The sequence below is a fragment of the Corvus brachyrhynchos genome, unplaced genomic scaffold, assembly GCF_000691975.1.
Source record: "Corvus brachyrhynchos isolate BGI_N302 unplaced genomic scaffold, ASM69197v1 scaffold279, whole genome shotgun sequence".
Lineage (NCBI taxonomy): Eukaryota > Metazoa > Chordata > Aves > Passeriformes > Corvidae > Corvus > Corvus brachyrhynchos.
Window position 1 is genome coordinate 5,325,912 of NW_008246060.1, and position 27,079 is coordinate 5,352,990.

The 27,079-nt window shown below is 38.5% G+C and overlaps 1 protein-coding gene across 1 annotated transcript in view; it reads right to left on the bottom strand.

Annotated features, from left to right (window-relative positions):
• Positions 1-27,079, bottom strand: part of GRID1 (glutamate ionotropic receptor delta type subunit 1) — a 513,295-nt gene that overhangs the window by 207,349 nt on the left and 278,867 nt on the right. The window contains 1 exon segment of the mRNA XM_017746337.1: positions 19,581-19,777. Within this exon segment, the coding sequence (XP_017601826.1) occupies positions 19,581-19,777 (197 nt within the window).

The window sequence follows — 27,079 nt, forward strand, 5'->3', positions numbered from 1 at the left end:
TTAATGCGTGCTGTTCCCAGTTCAAATCAGATGAGAGTTTAAGAAAGTTATGTGAGGTCATATCTGTGCTACACCACTTTCCATTTGGTAATTTCCATCCAGTAATATTCTTTTGCACTGTTGCCCACTTTTCTTCATCACCTTATGATTAGATAAGTTGCAGACATACTTTACCCTCCCTTTCTTCCATTTCTTGGTACATTTAAAAAAGAAATGTCTCTTCTAGAGCTCACCAATGGGGTCAGTTTGCAGAACACCAAAAACAAAGCCACAGTACTTCTATATTAAGTGAAAGAACTTGAATTCCAAGTGAGAGGGATTCTGAAAAGCCAAGGAAAAGTAGTAGGAAGAATTTAAATTATGGAATTGTATTCAGCAAGATGATTAATAAAAGGAGATGTAATAGAAATACTGTGAGCAACAAAGTATCTAGAGACAGCAGCCTTTGTTTTGTTTGCCTCACAGCACAGTAATAGAACATTTTTCTCACATGACATTAAGTAAACTGAAATTTTATTACAGAAATCATCAAGATCAAGAATTTAATGAGCTTTTAAAAAAATAGCTGACACTAAATCAGACATAAAATATGTGTAGAATTTAAAAATTAATTATAATAAATATTCTGGAACTGATTGCAAACTAAATGTTGCACGTCCTCTCTCAAAGAGTATCAGTAGCTTCAGAACAGGGGTTTACCTGCTCCACAGTTCTCCTGATTTCCTTCGGCCCATGTAGAGCCAGGCACCAGCAAAGCTTGATTTCATTTCATTTCATTTCCCAGCTTGATACATCTCTGGGATGTGGTGTGGCCAGGCCGTGGCTACCCTGCAAGGTCTTCAGAGCACCCATTGTCAATTCACCCATCCCAGGACATCTGATGCCACCAGGAAGGGAGGACTGAGATCACAATGATTCATTTCTTGGGTCTCAGCAATTGCTTTGTGCACTCCAGGGAATGCAGGGGTAATTTCAGACATATGAGCAGCCTGCCACATTGACCATCTCTCAGGAGGTAATTACTTTTGATCAATACCAACTTATTTGCTGCAGTCTGGCAAGTGTTTGCCTAAAACCAGCACACTGATAAAAAGTGATTACCTTATTTGCACATTGTTGGGGAAGGAACACTGTCCCCACTACATCACTGCTGGGAATTCGCTTTCTGAGGAAACTGAGTGTACCAGCAAGGAAGTCTGGGAGCTTGAGAAGAAAAAAGAGGAGGATTTTCAAGGCCTCTAATTTGAACTCCATTTTTAGGAATGAAAACTTAGCCCTGGGAAATGAATACAGTCTGGCCTGGCAAAAGGTACAGAGTCTGTCTCAGATTTGAGGTAATGTAAATGTCAACATACAGACCTGAGGCCAGAGGAGCAGAATTTCCTGTGGCCTGATAGAAACAGAAACTCCAAAGTCTTTAAATGTCTGGGGTATGGGGGACAAAGGGAACCCAATTCTGTGTTACAGTTACAGTAATTTTTTATTTCTACCAGTTGTGACAAAAAACCCCAAGCTTTCAGTATGTGACACAAGGGTAAGAGATGTTACAGCAATTCCCTGAGCCTGCAGTCAGCACAGAAGAGTAAAGTGGCACTGGGAATTCCCCTGGGCCCTTTCTGAACATGCATTTTTAGAACTGTCTTGGTTTGAGACAAATTTGAAGGAACGTCCAAAATGAACGTCCCTCTGTTAGAAGGCAAATTTCAGCAGCCCCTTCCCCACCAGGTTCGAAAAGAAATTCCTTGGAGGAAAGTGAAAAAAACTATTTATTTAACAAGCAAAGCGCATGCAGGCACGGGGAAAAAAAATGAATAATGTTAAATAATGAAACCTCTCACTGTGGAGAAGACCTGGGAAGATTTTCAAAGTCCTTTCTGTGGGCGTGGCTCTCTCCTCTCCAGAGCTGGGGTTCGGTGTGGGCCCCTCCCGACCACGATGTAGGGCCTCCTGGTAATGTTCTGGTCTTGCTGAACAGTCCAGAAGAGAAGAAGAAGAAGCCAAAGTCCCAGGAAACTCCTTGCTTCAGCTACAAACAAGAAGCTAACTAAAAAACAAAGAGTTTTAACTCTGTCTCTCTCCCTAGAGAGATGGAGAGTCTCTCCCGAGAAAAGGAGCCGAGAGCTGGGAAAAAAGCAGGAAGGTGCTTTCCTCAGCTCCACAGCAGCAGAACACAGGGGAATGTGCGTCCTTGAGCAAAAAACCGCTCGGCTCTTTCTTCTTCCCTTTCTCTCGGACCCAGCTTAAAGACACAGAAAGGCACAGGAGTCATGTCTGGCATGGAGCAGGCAACAGGGAATACAGTATCATACAGTCACCCCAGGACAAGAACCTACAGCCCTGGATGCATTGGTATCAGCACAGGAAAACCTGATCACAGAAATTAGGAGCATTACTTAAGGACATGCTCTGCTCCAAAACAAGTGCTGGGAGTTCATCCATTCACACCCTCATAACCATTACTTTTCTTCTACCCACAACAGAAAAATCTTTGTGATGTAGCTCTGCTGTGTGAGGTCCTAGAGTCATCTCATCCAAATTTTCCCTCCTCTGAGATTTCCTTGAGTTTTTTTCCAATGGCATTTATCCCTGATTGACAAACAGAGTTGATTTTAAGTGTCATGGAGTCAGATTTAACCAATTGTCTAATTGATATATGACCTAAGCTTTTGCTATAAAGCACTAAAAAACAACTCATCACAACAAGGTAAACTGCACCAATGGAATTATAGTGTTCTGCTTTATTAATAGAGGGCTCCATTTCACCTAATTTCTCTCACACAATAACCACATGGCTCAGCATCACAAAAAAACCCATTGCTAAGCTGGCTTAAGTCAACAATCCAGCTCCTTGATTTCTTTGGATCAAAAAAAACCCACAAACCAGTGAAAAGCCTGTGACATGCGCTGACAAAGAGATAAAGCAACTGAATTGCACTTTATTGTTGAAAGAACATGAAATAATGATAGCCCTACTACAAATCAAGTGATAGAAAGGCCTAAAAGAATGTTCCAAACTGCATGTGTGTGAGACAGCTCCATCTGTAAATGACCCTGCATCCAAGTATTCCTTATTGATCTGCTTCTCCCGGGACCCGGCCGAGCTTTGTGGGCAGGCAGGACAACTAATGGGTCATGGAACAAGTTGAAATAACAAGCCATAAAGTTGGCTCAGAGATTAGTTCAGTTTAGTAGAACCTAGCTATCAACTTTCTCTTTAGGAAAAAACACTGTGGTAAAACACTGAATTAAGACAGCAAAATAAAATCTGTCCAATGACTTTGGCACTCTCTGCACACATTCTGTAGGTAGCTCAATAAAGATATGACAATTTTGTGTTGGTTGCTTGGTTTCTTTGACATCTAAAGGCAGAAAGTGTGACCTCATCCTAAGTATGACTTAAATCATTCATAAATTAATATCAACTTAAATTCTTATTATCAATTTTCTCTAGGAGAGGCATGCCATTAAGTAGAGCTCCTAGCATTTTTCAATCATCTAATTTTCTCAAAAGGAGCATTTTCATGGCTAAAACTGTTTTTGATCCTATAAATAAGAATCATCAAACCAATTTTGAGATCCAGTCAGACAAAGCAAGCATGGAAGTTCCGCTATACTTTTGTTAATGTATTATTCCAAAACAGCTATTGAGAACTGCAGAGTGTGAAAAATAAGGATGAATACTGGGATCACTTCAGGGAGGATATAATTGTAGACCAAACAAGGTAAAGCAGAACCCAAATTTCAGAGGAAAATAAAATATTGCCCTTACCAAAACTCATACATTTTATCGGACAGAGCATTTTATTGGCTGCAATTACTGATTTCTCCATCAAACCCCTAAATTAAAGATTTTCTTACAGTCTTTCTTATAGTCTATGCATATAGATTCATACTTATACTATTTAACTACAATCAAAGTCAATATGCATTACTTTTATTGTATCTAGGAATAGCAAACACAAAATTACGAGTTCAGTTCTATACAAACTTGTATATAAAACTTGCGTGCAAATTTGAAGAAACTCATTTGTAACCTTAGCAACATAGCTAATGAACCAGATTTCTATTGGTAGTATTTTTAATAGCCTATATCATACTTCATTTGCTAATCTTGAAGGGAATTTACTATTTACTGGCAGAACTAGCAGCTAACTCCAACCCTTCTCACTGAATTACATTTAAAATTCACTATTTGCTTATAAATATTTAAATTAAATACAAACAGGATTCTAGCAAGGCAAACCAAAAAGACTCCCAAAAAACAAATACAAGTCCCTGCATGCTCTATCCAAACTTATCATTTGCTCTCCATCATAAGTTTGCCTTCTCAATGCCATAGAGCTACATAATAGAAATATAGATAAAATAGAAGACCAACAGTTCAAGCAATAGTCAAATTATGAGAAGCAGAAGATTCAAGAGGTTTGTTGAACTCCTTCCCTCCGTGACACACTTGTTCTTAGACATCAGTGGATGTCTCCAAATATTCATCTCTCTCTATTCGTGTTAATGTCTTCGACACAAAACAAGTAGCCCTCAATTTTCAGACTCTGCAGTTTCAGATTTCTATTGATCCCTGAGGGCTTAAGGGTAAAATTCATCCTTGTTTAGACAGCCTCCACTTAATCCTGCTGACCTACTCAAGAAATGAGATATAATGGTAATATAACATTATGAATCTGCAGATGGCATTTCCCTTAATTCTATCAAAATTCTGTGACTCTGCAACCCCTCTTGATGCTCTTCAGCCTGTTATGAACTTATTTTTTAAGCACTGTCAAGAGCCCTCAGCAGCACATTCTGAAATCTCATCTTTACTCCATACTTTCTCTTTTGCTACTATCCCCTGAAGTCTGATTTTGTCTTTGATGCATAGTCAATTTTTTCCAAATATTTTCTCCCAAATGATTTAGAAGACTTTCAAGGGAATAAGAGAAAAAACCAGCTCCTTTCTTGCTCTCAGAAAAAAATCTGCTCATTTTGAAGAAAAATGCAATACAGAAGCAGAAGGCTGTTCACAGAGATGTCTGAAGTCTCCTTTGACTAGACATTCCTCTAATTTGAAAAGGAAAAGACAGATGGCCCTCACCTGTGCCTGTAGAGCTCTTATTTTGGCATCAAATAACAGGGCTGCCCTCAGAAAGGAGACCAATGGAGAGCACTTCAAAAGCCTAGAACAGAACAGGTGCAAAGTGGCAATTTCCACTTTTCACAGATCCACTGAGAAATTCACTGCCATTTTACACCTTGTTCAGCCTAACTGTGGTCATTGACACCAGGAGCCTGGTGACACACCCTGGTGGAGCTAAAAAGACTGAGTGGGGACACAGGGCAAAAGGGAAGTATCCATTTTATCACAAGGTCTGGAAACCTCTCAAACCAAGAACGTTTCGAGTGTTGGAACAGAGAAGTTTTACAGAGAGCACCAAGAGGAACGCAAGGTCAAACTCAAATGAGGGGACTGGCACCAAAACTCTGGCTACCTTTGCTGCCAGAATTCTAGATGAATAGGCTCTACTTTAACCTTTCCAGAAGTCGTACTGCCAATAAACAGCAGCAGGAAATGCACAAACCCAGCCATTTTGATACAGTTCCCTTGTGCATTACAGAATTTCATGTACTCTTGTCAAGAGCAACAAAAAGAGCTGGAGGGAGTTTGCATGGGATTTTCCTCAATAACAATTTGACATTCTTTAGGAGATTCAGCTGATGAGCGGAAATTCCCTACTCGAATGAGGGCATAACACACGCAGCACTCCGCTACTCCATTCTCTCTTGCTCTTGTCTCACATGCAGAGGATGCTCGTCTGCCCAGCTTTTTAAAAGACAAACCCCATTCTTGTGCAGCACCAAGGGAAAATAGCACAACACTGAGGGACAACGTGCACAACAACAAATAGGCAGGTTCAGGAAAAGGGCAGGGCTTCAGAATCATTAATTTGCTTCCTAACATTAACACACTGTATAGAAATTGGTCATTCTTGATAACTGAAGAATTTGTTGATTAACAAAAAAGGCTTTCAAAGTTTTCTCAAACACTCATTATATGGATAATTCAAACCCAGGACACTGACACAAATATCTGACTCACCCAGTCATCTAAACTATCCCATCTATCTAGCTTGCCTCATTCTCTTTACTTTGCTCTCTGATTTCTTAGGAACATCACCGGATTTTATCCTCACACTTTTCCTGTGATAGGAGAAAGTTATCCCTGAAATATTCATATAATTATGAATTTGCAGTAGATATACTGCAAACAGATTCTCCATATCCCAAGTCGTGTTCTAGAAGATTAGCAACTGCTTTAGGACTGCTTATATTAACAAGTAAATAATGAGCATTAGCAAAAGCAGTGGCACACATGCTCTGATTTCCCATGCTACATTGTCCTTATTAAAACAATTGAAACATTGCTGTATTCTTATTCTTTAAACTTCATTTAGTCTTTTTAAGAACTTGAGTACCAAAGTACTCTTCTAGCTCACAGTTTTTTATTCTGGGTTTGGTGGGTTGTTTTTTTCTTATTACAAGTCTCCATTGCTAGGTCTCCTGATCCTTTCACAACTGAGTGATAAACAATGAAATCCAGAGCCCTTGGAAAGTTGCTGCATCTTGGCTGGAACCCTTTGCTGAAGTAATGGTGATTCCAATAAACAAACAGTCATTCATTTGCAAATCAATGCCAGAGTGGGAAATTGAGAGGTGCCATTATGCTCTAGAACCATCGGTCTCTTGATTTAACTGTTTGCCCACAGCCACTGAGGGTGTTCACAGCACCAGCGCTGTGGTAAAACACAGTTCACTGCGTTTACTTTTAATTACAGCAGCCAGCATGAAAGCTTCAGTGGTTTAGCAAGGTCTTGTGGGTTTTTGTGGTTTTGGAGAGGTTTCTTTGTAATAATTTTTTGGTCAAAGTGACAAGAATTTACTTGAACTTTATACATAAGCAAAGCTCCTGGACACAGCATAACTGGGTCATTACCTCTGTAAAGATTTATATATACTCTTAATTCTAATTTTAGATTAGCAATTGCAACAATGCAAACATAAAGTGCCTATGTAGATCATTTTAACATCAGCAGCACTATTATTTACTGTAAGGATCTCTGAAACTCTTTTATTTATCACAAGTAGTGAGTTAAATTTATCACAAAGGGAAACTTTGGAAAGCAGAGTGAAAAAAAAGGAACAAGAGAAAGACATAAATTCTCTGGCTAGAAAAGCTGAATTTCATTTTTCAAAGTAGCAAAACAAGACTAGAGATAAGGATTACGCACACCATGTTGTGGCCACATCAATGTGACTGCTACTCCCCTGACATATGAGGCAGCTGCTATCAGCAACACAAGGGCCAGTACAGCCAGGTTGATATAAACACATTCATAGATTCCCTACTTAAACGACTATAGAACTCAGCACCCCCTTTTACCTTCTCAGTAACTCCTAATTCCATATAGCCAGCTGGGCCTTTCCTCTGCAGGTGCCGGGAGGACCGGCCTCGAAATGCCAAAATTGACTGTTCAGCCTCAGGTTATTCACAAATTTGTCGATGCTTTGACACTGCCACTGAGTCATTTCATTCAGGATTGCTTTCCTTATCATCTGGGACTGCAGCATTCCACAAATTTCATGTGGAAATCACAAATAGCTGTTTCTGCTCAAGTCACCATTAAACTATGGAGAGTTTTGGGACCAAAGCCTGGCTGATGTTATCGCTCACACTGAAGCATTCCTCACATTCCCTGAGACCTCTGCGCTTTGCCAGGATACAGCTTTTTCCTGCTCACTCATATTAAGGATTTGACCTTTTTTTAATTTTACTTTTTGTGTCTTCATCATTCACAGAAAACTCAGGGCCAATGAGCCTCAGTGAGGTAGTTTTTCCACACTGTTTCTGTTCCATTTGGTCAGCGTTGCAAGTCCCCTGCATGAATAATGCTGAACTCCAAAAGGCTTTTAAAGACACAGTTCTTCACTCAGTTTATGCTGCAAGGTGCCAACACTATTTGCAAATATCAGTAGAGCACATCAGAAATGCGAATGTTCTTAATGAGGTGAAACAGAAAAACCCTGAACAGCTCACACTCTCTGGTTCATTTCTGCTCCAATATCTTTATTCTCCTTTTCAGCTGCACAGAACACAAACATTTACTCTCTGTTCTTCCATATTTCCAGACACACAAATTCCTTCTTAAGTTACTGACCTGGACATGGTATAATCTGCAAGTTGTGTGTGTGTCTGCATATATAAAATACATACAGTACATACATATTTTTATACTTATGTATCTATTACATAAGTACATATATTTTACTCAAACATGCTCAGCATTAACATAATAGCTATTAATTGGCTCTATTAAGTAATTAATTATTAATTAATTTTATGGGGTTTTAGGGTCCTCCTTTTATTACCATTTTGTCTCCTTGGTATTATTTTTAACACTTCTGCATGCCACAGATTTTTCAAATTGGACATTTCCACTGCTTATTTACCCTGGATGCTATAACCACCTTATTTACACAGAGGCACTTCCAGTGTTAGGGTGCTTCCTGTTCATGGGAGCCATCAGGGATGACTCTGTCTTGAACTGCACACTTTTATTAAGAATTCCTGACTGTATCCCGGCTGAAATGCTCTATTTGCTAGGTGGTTCTTACTCTCAATCAAGATGCATTCAGAACTGACATTGATTTTTAAAATACCTTGCATGCTGGTACAGTTTAGCAAATGAACACTGTGGTGTAATGGGTTTTGTTTGGAGGGCTTTTTAATGTGTTGCTGTACATCCCAAAATATTCTCTTTAATAATTTTATGGAAAAACTTTTTAGGGAACTTATAACATTTTCAAGTCAATATACTTCCATTAAACACACAAAGTCATTGTATACATCAAGGCTTAAGTTTTTCCCCTTTACAGTATTATCTAAAAATAATTTTAATGTGATTTTTTCCTTTGGAAAGCTGGAAGCAAAATATGAATTATATATCAAGATCAATCACTCAAGGTGCTTTCCTAAAGAGTGTCCTTGGAACCCAGTTGCTATTGCACACACATTAATAAAGTGCAAAGCTTTTAAATCTGATTGCTTCAAGTTAAATGGATGGGTCAGTGCCAAACAAATTGATCTCTTTCACAGTGCATAGTCTATAGCAAACTGTAAGTCCCTAAAAATGAAAACACTCAATTCAATAAATAAAACAGAGATTTTTAAAGCTCCCTGAGCACCTCTTAAAATGCTCTGTAGGCCTGTATGTGCAAGCTGCGTTGTTTACCTGAAACTAAAGCCAACACGCACTATTCAAAGAGAGTTTTAATATTTGACACAGCACGCAGAGGTTAAAGGCTGCATGTCTGACAAAAGGGTCACTGGAGTGACAGGACAATCAGTTCTGTCAAATGAAACAACCAGGGGCCAATGGTGGCAAAGACATACCTGGCAGTATCAAATGAAAGGATGACCTTTTGGGCAAGTTCTTGGTTTGGCATTTAGAACTTCAATCTCTGTTTCAGGTGAACTCAGTAAATTGCCTACTTTCTCTGTAACCCCATGCCCCAGCTGGTAAAAAAGGGACTACTGACCCTCTACCTCCACATTTAATGTTCTGTAACTATAATCATTAGGTACCTGTCTCAATAGAAAGAGATAAGCCTTGGAACTTGATCTCTGAATAAAAGCTGTGAAAACGTATCTTAACAAAACCCTGAACAAAACCAGTGAACAAAAACAATAGCAAAACCAGCAAATCGTGTACAGAAGCCTGATAATATTTCCTTCTCTGCAATTTTCAGCATGAAGACTTATCCAGTAAAAAAGTATTACTAAAAACTAAAACTATCAGAAATCATCCTTGGGACACAAAGTCCTTCCCCACAAAGGATACTGTCAGAGCCACTTTTATTCTTTTAGCCCTCACACTGCAAAGGAAATGCTCTAAGACCTGAAAAACTCTTTTCTCTCTCAAGAAATTCTGCACATAAAAGAACAACCAGCAGCAAAACATGTAATTTCCACTGTCTACCAATACACAGCTCTGACTGCAGGACAGCACACAAAGCAGCTGCACATCTGATGAGAACTGCAAAGACAAACAGAGCTGATTCCTGATTTGTGACACTGGAGCTCACACAGTGCCCACCCAAAAACGGTGATGTAAACCCCAGCCCACACAAAGTGCTCCCACTGCCTGTCTCTCCATTCCACGTGTACAATGCCTTCCAGCCTTTGGAACCTTTGAAGACATCTTCCACACAGCTGCCCTCATAAGAATTAGATCTCACTACATACCTTTAAAGTAGTTTCTTCTTACCCTGTTTCTCTTCCCTGAGACCAGAAAGTGTTTTAGACCTGTCCTTTCTCACTCTTTCTAGTCTCTAAACTTATCACCCCATTTTTCCTCTCCCTTCCACCTGAGGACCCTTTAACACATGGCTCACTTGACTAAAACTGTTCCTACTGACATTCACTTTTTTAGCCACACTCCAAAATTGTTACTGTCTCTTGTTGGACTTGCCAAATGTTTTTAATAAAACTGATCACATTCCTTCTTGATAAACCTCCTCTTCCCAGTAGCTCACTCCTGGCTTTCCTCCTATGACACTCCAGCACAGTCTCTCCAGGGGATACTTTCTGTGAAATTCTTCAAGTTCCCAAGGAGGGTCCCACAATCATTCACACTGTAATCTTCTTTCTTTACATTAACTCCATCCAGCAAGCAAACTAGCACAAAAAATCCACTGTCATTCATATGCTGATGAGTCTTGATCTACTTCCCTGTGAGGCATTTTTCATATTCTGGTCAGTCTAAATTACTAGGGAGGATCTTGCTTTCAAGATATCCTCACTAGCTTCATGTGGATAAAGAGATTTCTCAACCCTCTCCCTAAAGGGGAAGAAAATCCTTTTTCTCAGTCAAAATGGATAGCCCGAACATCAGACCTGCCAATGTGGACTATAACACAAGAGTCATCTTTGACTCTCACTTCTCATCCAGGATAAGCCCAAAAATCTCTGAGATTCTTTAGAGATAATCTTTCTAATAAACAGGTCTTTTTACCCATCTGTAATGCAGAAATTCCTTTCCCAGCTCCGATGATATTACGTATTGATTACTTCCAAGTTCATCTTTCTGACCTTAAGAATCACAAGCTCCTCTCATATCTCAGTGAAACTTCTGCTGCAAAGAGGATCTCTAACCTCTTTCTTTGATCATTTCACCCAACTCTTCATATTGCTTCAACAGCTCCCTTGTTACCTGTCACATCGAAGATATGCTAACGATCTTCACTTCCAGTATCGCACAATTTTTATTCCAATCTTTCAGGTTATCTCTAATTCACCATGAAGATTCTGGCCTTGGTGTCAACATCCTTCACCTACCCTTATTTATGAAAACATTTCCACAAATATTTTAAAATCCTTATTTTACTTTTAGTTCAGTGTAATTTCTTTTGTTTTCAAAATGATTATTTCTAAGATCCTGGAATGAAGACACTATTTGTGTTGCAGACATCAATCCCTTTTACTCCCCAGATGTCCCTATCTGCCATTTGTTGCACACTGCAAATTCTTTAGGGACACAAATTCATACAGCACTCAGTAAAACAACATCCCAACTCATAACAAGCCACTTGAGTACAACAGGCATAAGCACACCAGTTATAACAGCACCAGGAAAAATAATTGTTAGCACAGGACTGCACTCCCTTTTCCAAACAACTCTTAAACCCTTGCTAGTTTGCAGTATTTGTCACCCTCCAAGGTACCGAGGTAAATGAAGTGACACCTGGCACTATTTCTCTGGCACAGAACACTCTTTGCCTCAGGAAAAGACAAATCTCCTTGCACAGTTTCCACACTGTCTCAAGTTATAAGCTTAATTTAATCGGATCTAACCACTTGTCCTTGATGAACAAGGCTCCCAAACATTTCTCCCCCTGCATTTGCAGAGAGCTCCCTCAACCCTCTATTTTGGATTTTTTCGGAACTCTACCCTTTGAACTGTGAAGGAACAGCATAACATTCAGTGTTGTCTCCTACTCCAACAAGGCCCACCCTCATACCTGCACTGGGTGCTGCCTGCCTGGCACAGAACCAGAAGAAAAACACAGCACCAGTCCTACGATGCCTTCCTTGGGATTAATCTTAAACCCACATAAATCTCACCTGAGCTCCTCTCTCATACACAGACAGCACTAAACTGTGTGCTGCCAGCAATTAGTAAAGGCTTAAATAGATTTTTTAATTAGTTTGAAACTAAAAATAAGTCTTGGGTAAATATAATTTTATTTCACCTGCTAAAAATTGCTAAAAACCTCCTGTGAAAAGATGCCAAGCAGGTGCAAATTATTATCAGCAATTATTACTCATCCCTTCTAAGGCTAATGGCCTTCTTCTGTGACTTCTGGGACAACAAACAAAATGAATCAGTGATTTCCTCAATCCAGCACACCCGGTCTGGAAGTGCATTGTAGGGGAGCGATGATTGTGCAGAGTCCTGTACTCCAAGTCAGCCCCCGTGCTCAGAAACACGGACAAAGTCAGCATGTACCTCTGGTGTGTGCATGCTGCTGCTGCAAGTTCAAAATTTCAATATTGAATAATTACACTATGTATGTTCCAGTCCTCAAAGCCAAGCTTCCCGAGAAGAGTCAGCTGAACAATTCACTAAATTTATATGAAAAAGTACAACTGGGAGATGGCAATAGCTTGTTTATGGCCATTACTTTTTCTGATTTTTGTAAGGCAAACATATTTTCTCATGTACCTGTGCTGCTTCTGCCAGTGCCTTACAATAGGCAAACACTGGTATAGTGATGAAATGCAACTGCAGGAGCCTATTTTAAAATTAATCATCCATAATTAATTAGTAATATCTCCTTTCTGGTAGGTTATACCTAAATTGAAGAAAATTATCCTTGCTGAGAATGATGAAGTCATCTAAAGATTTGCAGTATTTCAGAGAAATATTTTGCATATATTTATGTATTATAATGACCACAGGTATGTCAGAGTATTCAATTCCACTTTGCACTATGCTAAAAATTCATATACATACGAACCTTATCTTTAAATTGCACAGTATTCAAGGGGTCACCTGAAGTGAAATAATTTGGAAAACAGATCCATGAAGGAATAGGTGGAGGTGGGGTTAGTTTTTGATACCCTTGTTCTTTTAATGCCCACTAGATTTGTCCTGTCTCAGCTCTTACAAGAGCCAGCACTGAGTGCTTTAAAGGCAGTACTAAAGGAAATGGATTGTCTGTGGCCCAGTACAACACTTGTGCACTTCCAAATCATTACTAGATCCTATTCCTTCAAAAAAACCCCAAACATAAATGCAGCCTCTCCTGACAGCTAGAATCTTCCCTATCTTGAGGTTAAATCTCTTCAGAGTTGTAGATCAGTACATGAAAAATAATTTTTAAAAAAAGTCAAAAAAATTGGTTTGTTAAAAAAATTAGTGAAGCTCACAACACAAATGAATTTTAATTTAAGATATTTTAATAAAATTTTCAGCTGGATGTTTGGCACAGTTTCCTTTGGACTTGACACCCTTATGTGTGGACAGCAGCAAAATTTTGCAATCAGTCACGTTTTAGCAACTGAACGCCCACAATGAAACAAGGACCCAAAAGTGCACAAAGGATGAAGCATTTGGAGCAGGAGGAATGCCTGGTTCCTGTACATACAGATTTAATGACATTTAAAAATACATGATCCTCTATGTATATGTGCCCAGTCATCAGATTCAGAACATGAGCTGAGAAATCAGGTTCCTTCAGACCAGACATCATTGCTGACACCAAGAGACTTGGTAAAACTGCCAGTAAAGCATATTTAGACTCAAAAGGGCTTTGTGTACCTCTAGCCCCTGTATCCAATTTCCATATATTTTTTCTCAACTGACCCATAAAGCCTCACAAAACTGTTATCAGTCATTGTTAGAGACATACAAAACTGGATGCAAGCCTCCTGTCTCTCATGATTGCAACATTCAGGTTCAAAATCTCATGTAACATTCTAGTGGAGTTTAAAAAAAAGGTAATTTAAAATCATTGTCACTTCTACCTGCAGCAGTAAAAGGAATGCCATTGAAATGAAGCTATGTAAGCAATTCATAGTCATTTGTTTAACAAGTTTTTTCCCTCTCTTCACAGTGTCTACAAATCCATGTAATTGAGCATTCCAAACACATTTGATTGGTATCCCTTTGTGAATAACCCCATCCCTTGGATTAGTCATAGTGAAGCAAAATGTAGGAGGGTTTGTGTTTTGGGAGGTTCTTTGGCCCAGTGGAAAAAAACTTGCTTCAAAGACAATTTATCCCAAAATGGGAGGGCTTTGTTTTCACTTAAGTTTTAGCAATTCAGTGAGGTTTGCTTGGGCTTTAATTATAATTATTATTCTCTTTAAGCACAAAGAGTCTTAGCATATTGAAAATGTCAACAATAGCAGACAAGATTCTAGCTCTAAGGAAGAAATAGAATACAAGAGGAGGATTTAGAAAAAAATAAGGCGGGCATAATTTAACTTGAACTACTGAAAGAAGAATGTATTATTTCTACAGTTCTGTTACCAGCACTCACAAATCACTAGCAGCTCTTTAAACATAGAAATTGCCTTCTAAAAACAGAAGAGGCATAATATTTTTTCCCAAAATTATTCAACAATATTTCGAGATGTTTATATATGGCATATAAAACAGAGATATGGACTAATATGTTGAATGTTTGCAACATCATAAAAAGAGAGAGAGAGAGAGAGATGAAGTGCTAAGTGCCAGAAAATTAATATTGAACTTTTTTCCTCCTAAATTCTGAGAAGTGAATGTCCCTGGAAAACCATTTCGTACAATTGCTTGTGGGTGCAAACTGTTCAAAATGCCATAAATAATTCATTCAGCTCCAGTCAAGCAACAGCATGTCACCAACTGCAGAAGGGAAAAGGAAAAGGCTGAAGCACTGTTCTCTAACAAGTGCCATCTGAGAGTGCTCTGGGAGGAAGGAGCTCAGCATCTTCAATGACCAGGATTGAAGGAAGGCCACAAATCACTGTGAAATGATCCCAAAAGCCCAAACCAAATGCAGGATATCCATATTATTTTAAAGAATCAGTCAGAACACTTAGCAGGAACTAGAGTGAAAGAGAAACAGAGAAGTCTTTGCTTTCCAATGAGGACATGGAGGTGATTATATAAACAGGGCAGAGATAAATTACAGCTGTTTAACACCCTTAGTGTTATACTGGAAATTTTTAGTTTCAGCTCAAATTGGAATTGCTGTGATACATGTAACCCTGCTGCACTGATAGAGCAGTTTTGTATTAATTTTTAAAGGAATTAATCAGCTCTCTTTTATTATGTTTTGGGGGTTTTTTTAACTTACTTACTATCCCAGGCATGCAAAGAGTTCTGCTTTAGGCTGCTGTGCTGCAGGGATATGCATATAACCTTCCTGCAGTCAGCTCACTAGCTTACAGGCGAGGCAGGCTCACAAGGAACTACAGTATTTTCAGAGATCCACCTCAACAAAAACATTTTTCACTTCAGTGAAGCTGCCAAAAATACAAGTAATGCTGAGTTAAAGATTTTGTAAAGCTGATAATGCCTTCTTTTTTCAAGTCAATAACTACATGCAACTGGGTTACAGCCTCCATTTCACTGGTTTTCAAAATAAAAGTTGTATATAAATACTGCAAAGAAGGAAGACTAATGTCTATGAATCAATTGGTATCACCTATATTTATAAAGACAAATTCTATTAAAATACATATCCCAAATAAACCATGTGTTCTGTGAAGAATCAAGAAACCAAACCCTCCCCACAGGTCAGGAACTGCACATCTGCCACAGGAAACTTGAGAAGCCTCGAACTACAAGATCTTTTCCTCCTCTTCAGATAGCTTGTATATGAAAAGTACAAAGTTGAAACTTAACTCACACAACAAATGTTTCCTGGTAGGTCTTCAGAAGGGCTCCGGGGTCATCTAGAACATCCTGCACACCAGTTCAGGTCTGACTGTGAGCCTGATTTACCAAAGTGTTTTGTCTAGTGAACTCTTGAACACCCTGCAGAACGATGCCTCCCTGAACTCTCTTGCCCAGCACTCCCACTGTCCGACTGACCTCCCTGTTAGAAAGCATTCCCTGTTTAGCTTTGGGTCATTACTTCCTGTTAGACAACCTTAAATAATTCCTCCTCCTCCTCTGCTCATGTTTCCTCTCAAGTACCTGGCAGCTATATTCTCTTCAGCAGGCTGTATATAGTGTGTTCCTGACACCTCTCCTCAGACGTCATGCTCTCCCATCCTTTCAGCATTTTTGTCACCTCTTTGAACTTTTTTCCATTTATTCATTTCACTGTAAAGCCCTTAATGATAAAAGCAATCCTACAAATAATATCTCTGCTTGCAAACAAAAAAACATATCCATTGCTAAGTGAAAGAGGCAGGTGAAACCTCACTGTCTCAAGGAGGGGACCTTTTGAGTCTCAGCTTCCTGTGTCTGGGCCAAAGAAACTAACAGAAAAGCTAAAAGTGCTAAATCTTCCCATTTCTGAATTATTAGTTTTTCTTCTCTTCTTTCTGTATATCACCTTGCAAGAGGATCACGTAGCTTTCAAAACATAAAATTGTTTTCCTGGCGCACACACACCTGTTACAATTGAAACAAGTGTATCTGGGATTTTTGCTGGTGGAGAAGGGAACATTTTTCTCAACTGTTTAAGGAGGGACACTCTTTAGATTAGGTTTGCTTCAGTCTCAAAGAGCCCTTTTAATGGAAAGATAGTTAATGTTTTACAAATGCATTTACCTTCCCTGTTCTGAATAAAGGATGATTCCAAGTTTATAGCAATACCATTGGAAAGATTTTTTTCCTTCTCCTCCTTTCCATTCTTACAATGAAAGCAGTTTCATAGCAAAATACTAAATTTGGAAACTTCTGAAATGTCAATAATTTCTGCTGCAGTAACTTTGACACATGACAGAACCAGGCACTGAGATGTTAAGGCAGTTAAATGAAAACTATGCCTAAATAAAAATTAGAGAAATTGAATTCTTCTAGGATTCAAAACTTTTTCACTTATGAGATGGCACAGTCCCCTAACTTTGTACATCCAAAATCAGATGACATCTCTCTGGCCCACCCAAGACATGATAAGGGAGACTGAAACCTGGATATGCAGCCTTAGCAGGAAAAATTTATCACTTGCAGTATCAAACCAGGCAAAATAGATCTTGTACCAGCTTCCAATGGCTGATATCTATGACTTATGCTAAGAAAAATCTGTTAAAACTGTTTGTTTCAGGTTTCATAATCCAAAAACTGTTCTTATTTTTGTTCTGCATTCCACCAGAGGGTTGGTGTTCAGCACCTGGTTTTTATGAATATATGCTATTAGCCAACACACTTTAATAAAAATCTGGTTGAAGTTTGTCAGAGATTTTTTCCTTCTTACGAAATATAAACTCAGCAAAACTAAAAATCTTATTAAGAAACCTCTTTCACATGAAATTTTCCATTTCCAGAAACAGAGCTTTAAAACCTTTCTTCTTCAGCTTTTACTTCTCATTTGAGTTAAAAAAAAAAAAAAAAGAAAAGAGAAAATAAATCCGTTCAAAATCTAAACATGAAATATTTGCATTTTCTTCTAATGTTGCTACTTATATTTTTTTCAGAGGGCTATTTTTTCCCCCAGAATTGAAAAGAACCTCAAACAATTTCCAAGGTGCAGAGCAAGACTGATAACACCACCAGTCAGTATAGAGCTATATGGCACCTATAGCATGAAATACCAACTGTGGAACTGAGTAAACCCATCAAAGGCACTTACTGCCACACACAGTGATTGATGCATTTCAGTAAAATACATTAAAAACGTGTATTTCATTTAAGCTGCAGGTTGTTATTCTGGACTCCCTGAAAACGTGCTGTAGATAATTAGCTGCACTTATTGACTGAGATATTGAAGAACTGCAGTCACCATAACTCTCCACAAAATGTAAGTTCAGCCTCTGCCCGGGAAAGAATCTCCCCTACACTGTGCACCTCGTATCGCAAGCCTTTTGAGAATTCTTTTCGAAGATTTAAATTTTCTTTTATAAAGCTTTTCTGAATCAATCAAGATTCAATATAAGAAGATTGCCAAATAAATTTCTTTTCAGTTCTGCCCACTGTTAAACTCCTGCAGGGGGCTGGAAATATATCAGGGTCATTAGTCTTAATACACAGTGCTTAAAGGTGAAGTGAGTAGTAAAAGAGTTTAATACAGTTTAATACTGGCCTCTACCCTCGAGAATCCTCAGGGTTCTGACAGAGCACTCACCTAATTCATCAAACAATCCTTGAGCCCTGTGTTCCCAAGGGACACACCTTCCACCCAGCTGAGGTTTGAATAAAACATTTCCTTTGAACACCTGGTTCTTTGTTAGGACTTCCTGGAAAGCCAAGCAATGTGCATTTCTGCTGGAGGCCTCCTATGAAAACAACTGACTGAGATGTGGAGAGCTACACACACTCCCACTCCCTCATTCTTCTACTGGAAATACCTGTGTGTGCACAAACCTGAGGAGAATTTATCCCTGTTCTTAGTCTTTTCCAAACTACTTATTTGCCTCATTTATTTAGGATAAAATTTACCCTGTTATTTAAAAAATCACTGATGAACATAAATGTGGATAATTTACTAATGCTGTTATGGTTAAAAAAAAACCCTAATGAGCTAATTTGAGTTGATTTTTTTTTAATTTAACAGGCTTTGATGCAGCAAAACTGATAATTGGAAACAGGTCCCACCCACATTTTAATTTCTTGGTTCAGTCATATCCCCTGGTTAATTAAAAAAAAAAAAAAAAATTAAAACCCCTGCTTTATTGCCAAATTCTTAGCTAATGAATACACAAACTTAAACTGAGGCTCAAACTCTCATTCTCAACTCTGACATATAAAGCACTGTAAAATAATTCATTATTTAATATTAAGAAAGCTGGATAAAACTAATTAATGCCAAAACTTAGCCCACAGCACAACATTAATTAAAAGTTTGCCCAACAGCTACCTCCCTGTTCTAATTAGCATCGCTGATTTCGAGAAACCACTAAGAAATTAAGACAAACATATAATTCCAACTTCATCTTTCATAAAGATCTCTTTGATTCAACTTTCAAACATCAATAATGTGCCCTTTTAATATGAATTTGGAGACTTCCAAAGCAAAGACAGCTCTCTCAAGCACATTATATTTCATTTCTAATAGACTGTTGCAGATTTTCTGATCACTTGTTAACAGTGGTTGAAATCCAGGCCAAAATTATCGATACAGAAGACAACCAGACAAAAATAATTACACCCCACTGAGCTGTATATTATATGATATAATATCTGGCCCACGCTGCCCCATTTGCATTAGCCACAAAGCAACCATTCCATGGAGCATGTGATATTTCAATTCCCTGGCACTAGAGTCTGATAATCTTATTTGGCATTAAACAACCAGCACTATCAAAAGGGCAAAACATGGGTCATAATACATGTTTCTGAAATGTTGATGATAAAAAAAAGCTGTGCACTGACCTCATTAATAAAAGTCTGGGCTCCCCGTGGGCTGAGGAGTAAGATAGCCCTTCGCAAAAAAAGGTTCAGCTCTTCCGTTTTCATGGTGGTAAAAAGGTTGGAAAATACTCTGCTGATGTTCCTGTCCACTTTTTGTAATGATACATCAAGTCCCAGTCTTGAGGCCTGATCGAGAAATCCCTGCAGTCCACGTATATCTGTAACACAGGAGGAGGGGAAAAAAAAAAAAACAAAAATAAAGAAAAAAGAGAAAAGAAAAAAGCCACTGCATCAACCTCCACCAGTTAGGAAAGCAGCACTAATTAGGTAGGAAAAAAAATTCCTGCAGTGCTCTCTAAAGAAGAGTATTCCACATAGCCATCTTCCACAGCTCCCTTTCACAGTCAGTGCCAACAGGGAAACTCCATCAATTACCTTTCCCTGAGGTCTGACAATGACTCTTAGGAAGAGCCAGTTCATTTATCTGGGTGGCTCTGCAAACCTCCCCAGAGGCTCAAGGATACGGGGTTTAATACTGCACAAGCAACAAAGTCCCGCCCCAACAGCATCACAATTCAAATGCAGAAATCCAAGAACAGGTAAATAAGCAGGGGATAAATCACTCACCCCTAAACTTCTCTCCTTCTACCACAACCTCACACAGCTGCTTTTGCCAAGAAAAAATTACAATATCCAGAACATACACAGCCCTTCTTTTGACTTCCCCTTTTTTTTTCCTGTCAATAACCTACTGTTATGTAAATAACCTACCTAGCCAGATGTTTACTATTTATCCATAAACTTATAAAAGGATACACAAAGCCCCAGTCTATTGGAATATATTATAGTGTTAAAATAAAAATAAAATAAAATAAAATATAAACAACAAGTGGTTCAAGAAGAGAAATCATGCAAACAAGCCCCTTCAAAACATATTAGTTTAAGCTCTGTGCCTCAACCTCAGGATGATTGAAAAAATAAATTTTCTTAACCACACTTGACATTGAGGAACACATTTCATATGTTCGTGCTAAAATCTGCTTGTTCAAACTGTACTCAGTCTTCATGACTCTCAGCATTTGTGTGTAATAAATGTCTGAGTTTTTATTTTGTAGTGAAATTTAGAACAAGAAAAATGTCAAAGCTTATATTGAACCAGGTTGCTCTCAAAATTAGCAGTGACTCGATCACAGCTGTACCATGTCCTTAGAAGCCTTTAACTTTATGGGAAACATGTCTAACTTATCCTGCAAAAGAAAGTATTGAAGCCTCTCAAATTCATTTCTCACACTTCTGTCATGAAATTTCAGCTCATGGGTGAAGCCGAATTCTGTAAGTTAGAGCACATTTACTGATCCCATAATGAAACCTTCTCTTCAGAAAACTTCACTGTAACTCTAACAATCTCTAAAAACTACATTGTAACAGCTGGTGGGTAGTTTTGGGGTTTTTTTAAATCCTGAAGTAAACACGTTGTGTGTCCTGGGTTGCAGTGTATTCTATCACCATCCTCAGGAGCTGTTGAAATCAGGTGGGGCAGTGTTTCCTTGCCTCCTCCCCCCAGACTATCTTGCTGTTAATTGCCCATCATTGTCCTGCCGCCTGACTCAGAGATAACTCCCTCCGGACTATCTTCTGTTAATGAGACTAATCAACACTTGGCCTCATGACTCATTACCCCATTGTGAGATGCTCCACCCAGAGGGAGGAACCAAGCATTCCATCCTGGATATAATCTGAGATTCTGAACACCAGACAGAACCTTTCCACTGGATTTCCAGAGGACAGGAGCTACACAGCCACCACTGGACCTGAGGAAGAGCAGACTCTTTTACTACAGGATCACCGCTTCAGAGGACTGCAGCCACCATTCTACCAGGCTGCTACCACCACCCTGCCTAACAGGGTGCCAGGTTGTATCTGGGCTCTGTCAGTTTGAACCAGTGTTTTCTTTTATTTTTTCCTTTTCTTTAATGCCCCATTAAATTGTTATTCTGACTTGGTGCCTCCCACTGGTTTGTTTTCAAACTAGTACATTGTGACACTGCTAAAGTCAGATGATGGAACCCAGTAGCACTCCCTGCTGCCCCACCTGAGTGGGCTCGTAGACCATCCCCAAACACGGTGTCTCATGGCCACAGAATATACATATGAAGTCCTTTTTATCCCCCTTAAAAGTTGCCATATGAAAACTGATACAAGTAACATCTTGTGAGGACACACCAGTTTAGCTCACATACAAGTGTAAGAGCTTCACACCTCCATCCAAACATGAGAATGCTTGTTAATGGGATTAATTCAGCTTCAGAAATCAGCTGAATTGCAGAGAGACATCAGAAATGGTAGAAACTAATCTTGGGCTGTGCCAAGCAAAGCAGCCTCCCTACTGACTTTTTAATTTTGGTTTAGTTGATGTGATTGTCCAGCCAGCCACACCCTCAGGAAAGGTGCACTCAACGAGGGCTGTGCTGATCTTTTGCTGCTCAACTTAGACAAGTCCACAGTAGCTTTGTCACACTGTCATAAACCTTAGACTTGCTTACCATCCAAAATCCCAAGCCAGGGTGGAAAGGAAGGGATTTATTGTTATTCAGGAATTTCTGGAAAGCGACAGAGGACTTTAGCATGTGTATAACTGCTAAATATTGCAGGGGTGCTGAAATAATGACAGTGACAAACAGATATCATTTACAGGTTAAAGCATTTCACTAAAGTTGTCAAAGTAAGTTTGGATTTTCTTAATTTAAATTCATTAGACAGTATTCTTTACTATACCTATGCAGACTTTAGGGATACGTGCAACAAAAAACACAAAGATTTTTCTTTTAATGATGTTTAGTCCTTCAAAATTACTGCAGTACTTGACAAGCAGTAAGAAAATTCCCTTTCTCATGGTTTAGTAATGACTTGTCTTTTTGTGCAAGCCTTCCAAGAAAAGCTGTTTACAAAATATTAACTGAGCTGACGTTGCTCTGGGGGGTTTTGCCTCACGTTTTCAGCTGACCTGATGAACTACTGGTTAGAAACATTCTTGTAGGCCAGTGCAAAATACTTGATATACTTGGTAAGGCTATCTGGACTTGGAAGGGCATTTTATACTCCCTTATAAACCTTTCCCTCAAGGAACACGAACTGTTTTCTGTTTTGAGAAATGGAAAGGATTCTGAGTTTTTCCAGCTTGGTGAGAAAGCACAATCTGAGAGGGATGAGATTGTCCAAGCTCAACCGTGCAACTTATACCTGTGAAAAACTCACAATCTGTGAGTTTTTCACAGATATAAGTGAATGTGAATTTATTCAGTGTTGGCAATTAAAAAGAACTGTGTGATGATATCTTCCTGAATGCCGACATGCCTGCTCCTACTTGACACTGGGAAAAAGAAGGAGGCTTGATGGGAATTCAAAGGTGGAAGTGGGAACTGAAGAGAATTGTTTGAGGAGGTGACTAACAACTTTAGGTGCCTACATAATGGAATCTTTTTTCACAAGTAATTATTCACAACCATTACCAAGAGGGCAATCATTTCTTAAAATGTATCAGTACACAAATACACAAACACATGCCCATATGCAGGAGCATCTGTTTATAAGACATAACAAATTAGGCTCAGTCTTATTTTATCTGACATCATACAAGGAAGTGAGCGCCCTCATTTTTATTTTTTCCTCCACTTAGATGATCACAAGTCCATGCAACATTAAAGAAAAACAGAGCTTTGCTCCACAGCAGCTGGAACAGAAATACTCACAGGTAAAGTTATGAATTTCTTTCCACTCCTCATAATTTAGGACTGCTAATCCTTCATTTTCTTCAATGCTAAAAGGAGTTTTATACAGTTCACACAATTTTATAAAAATAAAGGGTTCTATAAAGAGTTTTGTCTGTTAAAACACATGTTTAAATAAATGTTTCCTGTCTCTTGTAGTCTTAACATTGACTTTTTATTAAAAAGTTCAGATTCTAACACTAGAGAGTTATCCTGGACCATTACTCACGAAATAATTCCTTGTGCCCATTCATTTCACACTTCCTAGAGAAAGTATAAGCAATCCAAATTCTCACTTCTGTCTGGAACACCTGACAAAGGACAGACCAGTTTGTTGCAGCTACACAACCTACAGCTACCTCTGCCTTCAGTCTGCAATTACTTGTTTTTGCTCAGACTGTAGCCCACACTCGGCCTTTGAAATCACATAATCCTATTTCATTTTCTAATTGCCCACCTGATTTGTCCATGCTCAGCATGAGGACTTTCAGAGGCAATATTTGAACATTTCCCCTTAGAGAACATCAGTTTCTTGAAGATGATGAAACACAACCTTCAGAAGGAAAACCACCCTAGAGAAAACGCACCTCTCATAGAAGGGATCCATAACACCATACAGTAATTGGGTAAGTTTACAATACTCTGGTGTCAACCACAAAAATGGAATCAGCAGATTGGAACCAGAACTAGAAAAAAGTGAGGAAAAAAAAAAAAAAGGGCAAATTTCTTATGAACATTGTGCCCCTTCTGCTACATCTGACCAGAGAGAGAATCTCTCTGTCTGAGAGCCTTCCTAATGCTGACAGATAAACCGTATGTGCAGGTCTGACAACAGAAGAACAGGACAATTTTGGGGATAACCATTAAAAGGAGGGAAGGACAGCTTTGATACACTGCTAAGATACGAATTCTGTCACTGTGACTACAAAACTAGTGCTTGCCATAAATAAAGGGCTTTATTGTACTATAAGGAATAATGGAATATATAACTTCCTGCTGGAGGTTAGGTTGGTTACTGTGCTGGCTGATTGGAACACAAACATAAAAGAATAGTACTAAATGTGGCATTAGCTACCTGTAAAGCTTATTGTCACCTACAAAGCACTTCATTTTTATTACATTACTAACAATCCTTTTTATACAAAAAAGTTCACAGAGTTTACTGTAGCATTCATCTTTCATGAATTTACAGGATCTGATTCTTGGCCTTGACAAAAGAGCTTAAAGCTATTGTTTCTGTGTAAAACAGCTGTGTGGCTGGGCACAGCTGGCCTTTTAGGATGGCTCATTGCAGAAAAGAATTTCCAGGAGGTAAAGAGCACTATATCATCATTTCAACACCAGTTTCTAACCCCACTTGACAGAAATAGAGGCAGCACATGGCCAGGAAACATTTTACTTTGGGTGGAAAACAGCTGGAAGCAAACTGAAGCACCAAGTTGGAGCTGAAAGCACAGCTAAAGAAGCACCAGGACATAATTTCACAGCCTGTCATTCTAATCCAAGCAAATTCTGGGAGGCCTAAGTGTCGTCACCGAGTTCTGTTTTCAAATAACCTACGCAAATCCTTTCACTGGTACATTTGTAAAAGGGAAAAATAAATAAGTGTGAAAAACGATGAGATCAGGCAGGATATGGTGAGGTTTGGAGTTTTCTCATTTGCAGGTTGCAGGCTCTATACTTCACACATTTTTTTTCTCAGTGTCAGTTTTATTTGAGCATTATTTTGACGATATTTAAAGTAGTGAGAAGAGTGTCAAGAAGGCTTGGATAGTTTCATTGTTTTAGCATTTATACACTTATAAGAATATATTTACCTTTTCCAAGAATTAGGAAGGGTATTCAAGGCATTGTTCTTTATACTTAAACTCCAAGAGAAGAGGAAAAAAAAGAGATTATTTCTTCTCTTTCATTCAAAGATATGCTTTACTGTCATTTTGATTCCCTTCAAATTGCACAGGATACTTCCCATTTATTATTTCATTTCTTGGGACAGAATAAAACACACATTTCTAGGATCCATTGATTTGAAAGATAACATATAAGCACTCTGAAACAGGTTTCCTAAACCACTTCAGTTTCATGGGTTTCATTCTTTTTATTTTACGTTGGCTGTTCTCCCTCATTTTCACAACTGCAAATTGTTTGCATTAGAAGTAAGGGATAATATGCCTGGTGTTAGAAACAGAGACACACATCCTGATGATTAGACTCTTGCTGCATTGTCAGCTTTCTGAATAAATTATTTTGAATACCATCTTTGTGTCCTTGCTGCAGATAATAACCTACTCGAAGGATCTGAACATATTCTAGAATTTTAAAAAACTGGAAGTGGACATATTTCTCTTATTCTCTTATTCTTCAATCAATAAATAACCAAATTTTATTTCTTCAAACAACAGAAAGAAGATTACTATTTATGTTTCCAAAAGGGAATTATTTTGTCCAAATCATCTAGAAGAATAAGACTTTGAGCAAGGACTGAAACTTTCAATCTAAAATACTCACAGAATCATTTTAACTGCTCAAATAGAGTGAGTAGACCAGAAAGTATAACAACACAATCTGTTACGATAGGTATGACTGCATAAATATTAGAACATAAATGCTTATTGGAGCCAAGAACAAATGTGAAGTGATATTAATAAAATATATTTTCTACTTTTTTTCTCTGCTCTTACCATCTCTCTCCAAGCATGTATTTCTCACTTCACCCAAATCATTTCTTCAGGTGTCTTTGCCTGCCGTATTCCCACAATCACTGCTAAGATAATTTTTTTCTACAAACATTGGAACTCACAATTTCAAACTATGTCTGATTTAGTTGCCTCACTCCTAATTAAGTTTTAGTTTGAGAACTTTCTGCTAAAAAAAATATCCTTGGCTTCTTGCATGCTTTTAGATACGCCAGCGTTCACAGTAACACCTCTGCAATTATATCCCATTTCCTTTTTCTTTTTTTATAAAGAAATGAAGTCAGTAACTCAGTAGTTGTTATTATAGCAAGCAGATATAATATCAAGTACAATAAATCCATTAATTAAATTGGATACTTTCTATTATTCAGTTTAGATAAGAACAGCTGGACCAAATGAGACCAGACAGGAAGTTCTGCTGAGCTCCGTGACCCGTCTCTGACAAACAGAGTGCAAACCAGGAGGAACTGTGGATACTTCCCCTGAATATTCTCCCAACAATTCAGTTTGCAGTGCGGGGAACTCCTCAGACAAATGTGGTTTCTCTGTATTTCTATGCACTAATGGTCTACGTAACTCTCCATAGCTTTCTCCTCCACAGAACAGCTCAGTTTCCCTTTAAGCAAATGTAAACTTGGAGCATCCAAATCAGTTGACAACAAGCATAATAACCTGGGAATTTTTGGAATCCCACTAGATCTCCCATTTCCCAATTTTCCCTTTCTCTCCTGGACAGTTCTACTAACAGGGATCAAACACAAAGCAACATGCCAGCACTTGCACTGCCTGACCAAACAGGCCTAGAAGCTTGTTGGGGTTTTAGTTTAGTCTTAGTTTTTTTCCTGTTAAAGGAATTTTCTCCCATATGCATGTTGCTAGGGGACAAATAGCTGTACTTAAGAAAGACAAAAAGGGGAGTGGGGCGGGCCTGGCTACTCCAGAAGGCTGGGACTGGGTTTGTGATTGCTGTTACTGCCATAGTTGTTGTTGTTTTGTTTGACTGGTTATATACATATATATATATAGTAAAGAACTGTTATTCCTATTTCCCACATCT